This window comes from Uranotaenia lowii, chromosome 1, assembly GCF_029784155.1.
Source record: "Uranotaenia lowii strain MFRU-FL chromosome 1, ASM2978415v1, whole genome shotgun sequence".
NCBI lineage: Eukaryota > Metazoa > Arthropoda > Insecta > Diptera > Culicidae > Uranotaenia > Uranotaenia lowii.
The window spans coordinates 125,621,179-125,629,218 of record NC_073691.1 but is presented as its reverse complement, the minus strand read 5'-3'; the positions used below and the strand labels follow the sequence as shown (position 1 = coordinate 125,629,218).

The 8,040-nt window shown below is 35.0% G+C and overlaps 1 protein-coding gene across 1 annotated transcript; it reads right to left on the bottom strand.

Moving 5' to 3' along the window:
• Nucleotides 1–2,914: 2,914 nt before the first annotated feature.
• On the bottom strand, nucleotides 2,915–5,399 carry LOC129739829 (uncharacterized). Its single transcript, XM_055731361.1, has 2 exons — nucleotides 4,809–5,399; nucleotides 2,915–4,375 (listed from the first exon to the last, which is right to left on the bottom strand). The coding sequence occupies exon 2, from the start codon at nucleotides 4,350–4,352 to the stop codon at nucleotides 3,876–3,878; it is 477 nt and encodes a 158-aa protein (XP_055587336.1). The 5' UTR covers nucleotides 4,353–4,375; nucleotides 4,809–5,399; the 3' UTR covers nucleotides 2,915–3,875.
• Nucleotides 5,400–8,040: the final 2,641 nt, after the last annotated feature.

Sequence of the window (8,040 nt, the reverse complement as noted above, 5' to 3'; positions counted from 1 at the left end):
ACTGAAAATCCGGGTACAACCTGACGGTGGACCACAAAAACAGATTATGGTATTTCCATCTGGACCGCTTGCCGGTCCTATCTAGACTGATGCCTATCCTGTCTCCTATCTAGACTGATTTTGTCCCAGAGCTTTTACCTTTCTTATTGAAAACTCAACCAAGGAAGGTATTGTGATTGTTGTTATAATTCAAACAGATAATTTTTTTAGCTGGTCATATGAATTTATGATTAGGTGCAATTTATTTCAATGCTTTGGTGAATCGTGTTTCTAGTTAGAAAACTAACTAATTATTAACGAAATTCAAGTCATTCATACCGTTTATCGCGATCCTTCGGGCATCGAGTTCAATGTTGTTTTGTTGGATTGAAGGAGCGTTCACTTTAGAGCTTGAACATTGAGCCAGAAAACACTGCTGGGGATTTTTTTTGTCCAAGATTTCGGCGATGTTGCCACATATTTCATTTTAAGAGGGATCAGATGTCGCTTCTCTTATATGAAGGTTCACTAGAACAGACGTACAAGCTATCTCACGAATCTTGTGTAAAATTTCCAACGAACATTTTAACCAATTTTTCCTTTTTGGCTTAACCACCAGATGTCTCCAAATACAACTAAGAGAACTGTGAAAATTTGATTTGTAACTTTTGAACGGCCCAATAGATCGCACTGTTTTAAGTCAAGTGTCAACGTATTTTTTGGGTGTCAGAATTTGAAATTTTAAACACTTTTTTGAAGATTTTTTGTTCGAGCTTGTACGTCTGTTCTCTGTGATAGTAATGAAGAACTTTTATAGTTTTATAATTTCTGGGTTTTCCATCAAATCTTTTATTCTCGAGAATCATTATTATTGTTCATTAATCATCCTTTTTCAAAATTGAATATTTATCATTCAATCGTTAGGTAATCATTTTCGCTTTCAACCATTATCCCCATTTTTCCAATGTTATTTCCATTATCTTTCTACTTCCACTATCTTTTTCTTTATCATCTTCCACTTTTCATAATCTTTTTTGCAACTTTATTCTTTATTTGAAATGCCTTCATTATTTCCATAATCTCTTTTGATTATGTTTTTCATTCCACTTTCTTTCTCTTAACATTATCCCCCTTGTTTCTTCTCCCATTATTTTAATCTTTCCTTTCTCTTTCTATCCATCATCTTTCTTTCCTCAATCTTGCTTTTCTTTATCTTTCTGTTCATCAGCTTTCTTGCTATCATTTCTCTTTTTCCTTTCTCTTGCGCTTTATGCTAAACCCGACTGCAAAATTTAACACTACCTTGAGCGTATTCGGACTAGTGTTTTTATTCCGATCATTTGCGCCTTGGGCCAAACCCGACTGCAAATCTCTACACTGTCCATAGCTTAACTCTGACAAGTGCGTTCTCTCTATTTGCGTCTTGGGCTAAACCCGACTGCAAATAACATCACTGCCTTGGGTCCAACCTTGACGAGTGTGTTCATTTATTCATCCATTTCAACAGCAGCATATCATGACCGCAGCATTTTGCACGCAACAACATTTTGCGCACTTTGCGCACCGTACCACTTTACACAAACAACTTAGGCACACATCGTGGCTCCTCTCACATCTCGAGCACGTTCCGCAGCGCTCCTCGCACCTCTCTGCTTCACGCAGCGCAGGCAATCCTCTCGCAATCGCAACGCGTCTCGAACCTCTTGCAGCGCCTCTCAAACATTTCGATGCGCACCTCGCTTCGCCTCTCGCACTTCAGTTCTAGCACTACCCCTCCCTAACAGCAAACCGAATCAAGCAAATCTTTCTTAGAGAGGGATAGTGCATCTGACGGATCGCCAATATGGTATTTCCATCTGGACCCTTAGACCTGGACCGCTTACCGGTCCTATCTAGACTGAGGCCCGCTTTCGATTACGCTCGCTATTTATTATCTCTAAACTCTTGCAGTTTACCTCGCTTGTCAGGATACCACACAGACGAAATTTCAATTTGTAAAAAAAAAATCGCGCAAAGTAGTCAACTTTGAAAAATTTCAGTTAATTCAACTTTTTTTGCATCAAAAATCTAAAGACAAAAAAATGTTAGATATAGAATAAATTTTGTAGTAATATTTTTTCAAAAACTCTAACATCGCTCAAACAGTTTTTACTAGCAATCGAATGAAAAGTAGGTTTTTAAGACCACTTTTTTGAACTTTTTGTGAACCTTTCATTAGAAAAAAAATTAAAAAAATATTTCTTGGCTTTATGATGTAGACATTAACTTCAGCTTTCATATGGATAAGGTAGTTATTTTTTGGTCGTGTTATATATGGACTACAGTAGTTTTCCTGGGGCATGTTTTTTCGTTTTTTTTTTTCTTTCATGCTGAATAACGAGAAAACTAGTGGCTTTAGCTTTATATAATGTATTAAACATATTTTACTGATACAACGAGGTTTCTATTGATATTAGATTTATATGAAATTAATTATAATTCAAACGACTTAAATAGATTTTACTTTTGGAGTGTCAAATTGACACTCTAAGTCGGAAAAGGGAGTTTTTTTGTCCAGGCTTCCAGGGTTCGTCCATAAAAAAGTGATGAAACAATATTCAAGAACTTTTGAAATCATTTGGGGTCCCCGAAGAATTTTTTGTTTTTTAAAGATTCTGAAAAACGTAACAAACCTTCAAACTTGCAATAGTGTCAAAATGACACTCTAATGCGGATGCGGGTTAAAGAGGGGCGATAAAACTCGAAAAGAAAATGCAGGTCGAATATTTTGGCGAGAGAAAATTTCAACTGGAACGAAGTAACGATAAAGACAGCATGCATGGCTCTAAGTATATCGAGTAATCGAGTAAAGGATATAAACTGGATGAAATTTTTGATACTCTAAGGCTTCGTGTGATATCGTGTTGAATGAAAAAATCGTCCTGAGAACGAAGTCTTTTGATTTTGTTTTAGATTTATTTTTCGTAAAACACTGACGTCTAACATTTAGTACCTCATATGGGAAAATATATTTGTTACATTGACGAAAGAAAAAGGAAACAAACTACAACACTTCAATATTCAGATAATATTTTCTTTTGAAATTATACCTATCAATAAAAAAAATCTAGACACCAGAAGTAAATCAAAGCAATAAAACGAGTGGAAATGTATTGATGTTTTTTTTTAAATGTTACTTACTAGCTGCAGTATTTGTGTTATAATCTACTTTGTATCAATGCCTCATTTGTGCACGTTTGTTCTGCGTCATTTGAATGTTTGTTTGAAGATAACCGGATATAACTTTTTAAAACGGATATTAACATAATGGTTTACATTTTAGAACAATTAAAGGGATATGACATCATTTCTGCTTTTGGTCAAGTATGGTTTCGAACTTAAAAAGCGTGCGACTTGTTACTGATTAACTGAGGTGTACTAGTTTCTGCACATATCGGTTGGTCATATTCTTCCAACATTACTGTTCTTATACTAAGGTATTTTATGAATAAAAAGGAGTAAAATTTTGGAAAAATATATGCGTTGTACCACCACCTTTGAAAAATATTAACTTCTACATAAACAGCTTGAACCTCACAAAAAATCAAAAACAGTTCGATAATAACACAAAATCCAAACTTTTGTAATAAAACTATGAAGAACAACATATATTTCTTTATGACACTAGGAGCTCGTACTTTGTTATGACATTTGTTAATGTTGAATCGGGATTGGGTTCTAAAGTAAATTTATGGACTACTAAAAAACAACCTTTCTGAAATACTCCATTACAATAGTTCGAGCATTAAGAATTTTTTAAATCTTAACCTTAAATGCTTAGAATTAACTTTTTTCGTGAAATGATTTTGCCAAAATTGTTCGAATTATAATAAAGGGGCTTAAAGTTTCTCCGTCAATCAAATGAGATTTGTCTGCAAAATCTCATTGGCTGGGATGGTCATTTCGAAATCCTGCCCACCGGTCATCACTTCGTCATCGATTCTCATACCGCTGATGGTCATTCCGGGATCCAGCACCGTGAGCAGATTGCCACCAACTCCAACGGCGCGGTCGTTAAGCAAATCCTGAGCAAGCTGAGCCGATGGGCTAGTTGTCATCGATTTGGGCACCTTGCCACCGCATTTGCTCGGCGTCGGCGAACAAAGTCCGCCTCTTAAATCAACCGGAATTGCCTTGGGGTCGATCAAACCCTTCTGGATGGCGCGCCACAGCTCCAAATCTGAGGGGGTCAGCAAGCTGGGCGAAACGGTCATCAGAAAGTCCTCATCACGATAGGAAGCGGTCGGCGAAGAAGGAGGAGGAGCGTCATCTGTTTGCAACGTAAGGGACGCAGCGCAGCTCAGCATCGGATTGGCCACCAGTATCGGTGCCATGGGTTCTTCCTCGTCGTCGATCACTGCAATGGAAGGAAGGATATGCTTTAATGCTTTGTGGGAGAATGGTTGTACACTCCATTTATCTGAAAACGTTTGCCCGGAATGAAAAATCCCCAGAATTTCAAGCGCCAGAAAAAAAATTTTCGCCAGAAAGAGCCATTTTCCAGAAAATTGAAATAAAATCTAGGATTTGTGCCATTCTAGGAAATGTTTCGTTCTGGGGAAAAAAATCTGGGAAATGGTCCATTGTGGGAAATAAATTTCTGTAAATGGTGCATTTTGGGTTTTTTTTCTTTTGGGAATTGGTTTATTCTGGGTTTCGATTTCGAGTATTTTTCATTCTGGGGAAAAATTCGGACAAACGGGAACATTTGGTAAACAATTTCCAATTTCAAAAGTCAATCGTGATACTGGTAATTCTCTTTTGTAATTGTAAATTGTATTAATACTTACGGCTCAATGTTTGAGGATGTTCTAAATCGTTTTCCAGCTGCGAGGACTCCGGAGACGCTGCTGAGGGATCCTTCTAGGTGGGAAAAAATGTAAAGATTAGTTAAACGGTTGAGATTGGTTTGTCTTTTTTTTTAATTTTTTTTATTAGGATAATAGGTCTACAGAAGCTTCATCTTGTTCGAGTGTTTTATAGGTATATTTTATGATGACGAGAGCTCAAATAATGTTTATTTCACCTTACAGATTTCCTTCCACAGGATGAACCAAGCACATGTACAGTATCAGAAAACCGAGGTTATAATTTACTTAAAAAATTTAGAAAATCGGCAGACTTATGCCTGAAATAAACTACAGAATTGCATTATGTAAAACGAGGTAGGTAATTAATAACATCCAAACCACACACAAAATACACTTTTTTTTAATGTTATAGATTCCATCTTAAAGCTGCCATGAAAAGCGCCTTTGTGTTGGCAGAGTTTCAGAATAAGATGAAAATGCAACTAAGGACTAATCAATAATGTAACTAATATTAATAAATAATGTTTTTTAAATGCATAAATAGAATAAAAAACCAAAGTTTGAATCTTTCCTGCAAAGTAAGTCAGCTATCAATGGATTTTTCAGCTAGTTAGTTAAAACTGCAAGTCGATTTCGATTGTTTCCAGGAACGTCCCAGTCGGGTCAAAAATTTTTTCTTGCTTACATTTGCCAACTTTCATAGTCGTCTTATCAGACTAAAATCCTGTTGAAGAAAAATTGTGTGATGTGACGCAACGAAAGAAGATCACTCTTAAAATTACAAAAACGCAGTGAAATTGAAAACCAAAATCGACAAGTTTTTTCATAGTTCACGCAGAACTTTTTCACAAAATTTCATTAAATTTCGCCGTTAAACAGAGCAGAAATCTTCAATACCGCAAAGGATTCTGGAAACGCTGAAAAGTCGCCTGATGTGACACAACGAAGGAAAAAAACCTCTATCTTTTAACCCTCATCCGCATTAGAGTGTCTTTTGGCACTATTGCAAGTTTGAATGCTTGTAACTTTTTTCAGAAGCTTCAAAAAAGAAAAATTTCTTCGGGAACCCTGAATGAATTCAAAAGTTCTTTAATATTGCATCTTTACTTTATTTATGGACGAACCCTGGAAGCCTGGACAAAAAAAACTCCCTTTTCCGACTTAGAGTGTCATTTTGACATTCCAAAAGTAAAATCTTTTTAAGTCGTTTGAATTATTATGAACTTCAAAAGAAACCTTGTAATGTCAGTAAAATTTGTTTAGAACATTATATAGCTAAAGCTTATAGTTTTCTCGTTATTCAGCATGAAAGAAAAAAAAATCCGAAAAAATCTAAAAAAATATTTGCATAAAGCTTAGTTCTTTTAGAAATGGGACACTTTCATTTGCCAATAGCTCGTTAACTAGTTATTGGATATTGAAAATTTTGACAGCATTTTGTTGCCTGTAAAAAGTACTATTCGACCTATTTTTTTCAAAATTTAATATTTACGCTTTTTTGAGATATGTACGATGCAAGAGAAAAAGAAAAAAATAATTTTGCACAGTTTCCTTGAAAATACGTCATTATCAAATTGATAGCTGACAAAACCGTTGATTATTCAAAGAATTACTGAGTTTCTGTGGTGGATAAGTATGCAAACACTGTCAATAATGTCCACAAAGTTCAAATCAAGCATTGGAGAGAAGCACATGATCGGCAACAACGGTTCAGGCTCATCAAGGAAGTCGAGTCTCATACCAGCATTTTTAATTTTCAATAAACGAAAAACTAAGGGTAGATCGCTGAAACGTCCAAAACAATTTTCTTCGATAAGCTGAAAGTGTTGCCTAGTGATGACTCATTGAAATCCAACCTCAAACAACCATTTTTTGATAGTTCCAAAGCTCTTAAGCTGAAAAACCGGTACCGAAAAAAAACGTTCAAAAATGTGGTCAAAAATATTCAAATTTGTTCATTTCGAAACAACTGTATCCACTAAAATGCTTCCAGTTTCCAGTGTCCAGAGAAGAATTGGACCAAAAAGTATCAGAAATTGAAGAAGGAGGGTGAAGCTACCTAAAATATAAATTTTACGAAGTATAAGTTGGAGAAACTGATCAATACCATGACTGAAAAAAGTGTGCGCCGGCCAATGGGAGATACCACGAATAAAGTAGAAATTTCTTTAACAAAAAACGGTAAATATTTTTTTTCAAATTTTTTCATAAAAGTTCATAACATTACCTTCTTTTTCTTCATAGAAAGTATTTCGTTCAAACGAATGGTTTTTTAGATACAGGCATTCGTAAATGTCCCATTTCTAAAAGAACTAAGCTTTATTTATGCATATTTATGCATATGAAAACTGAAGTTAATGTCTACATCATGAAGCCAAGAAAAAATTTTTAAATTTTTTTTTTATAAAATGGTCACAAAAAGTTCAAAAAAGTGGTCTGAAAAACCTACTTCTCATTAGATTGCTACTTGCTAGTAAAAACTGTTTGAGCGGTGGTAGAGCTTTTTATAAAATATCATTTCAAATTTTATTCTAATTCTGACATTTTGTAATTTTTAAATTTTGTATGCAACAAAAATTGAATTAACGGGAGTTTTTCAAAGTTAACTACTTTGCGCGATATTTTCACAAATTGAAATTTCATTTGTTTTTGTGGTCCACCGTCAGGCTGTACCCGGATTTTCAGTGCTTTTACTTTGTTTGGACCAATCAAAAGTATATTCAAGCTAATTTAATCTACATTCTAGTGAGGTGCAACAATTCACGCTGTGAGATTTCACAAAAATATGAAAATTATAAACGTAAAATCATTCCTGAATTTCTAGAACCACAAGCAGCACGTCCAGCAAAACGTGTTTGTTCACTCTCCGAGTAGTTACGGTGGGTGGTGATTTGGACAGAGAGCCAAGCCGAGAGCCGAAATAATGATGATAAAAAATAATGATAAACATATTTTACTGATTACAAGGTTTCTAGTGATATAAGTTTCATTGTAATCGGTTAAAAATAAAAAGAGTTATGACGATTTTAGCTTAGAGTGTCGAATTGACATTTCTAGTGCTGACTAGGGTAATGAAATCTAATGCGGATGAGGATTAAAGCAATGCATGGAAAAATATTATTGGTTGAAAATCAAAGGCAAACTCGAGCAAAGCACGGTGATATCTAGTTCGTCTGGTAATATTTTAATATCTATAAGTTACCGTAAAAAT

Excerpts from the sequence above, each read along its gene's own strand:
- LOC129739829 (XM_055731361.1), bottom strand. The coding sequence starts at position 4,352 with ATGGCACCGATACTGGTGGCCAATCCGATGCTGAGCTGCGCTGCGTCC.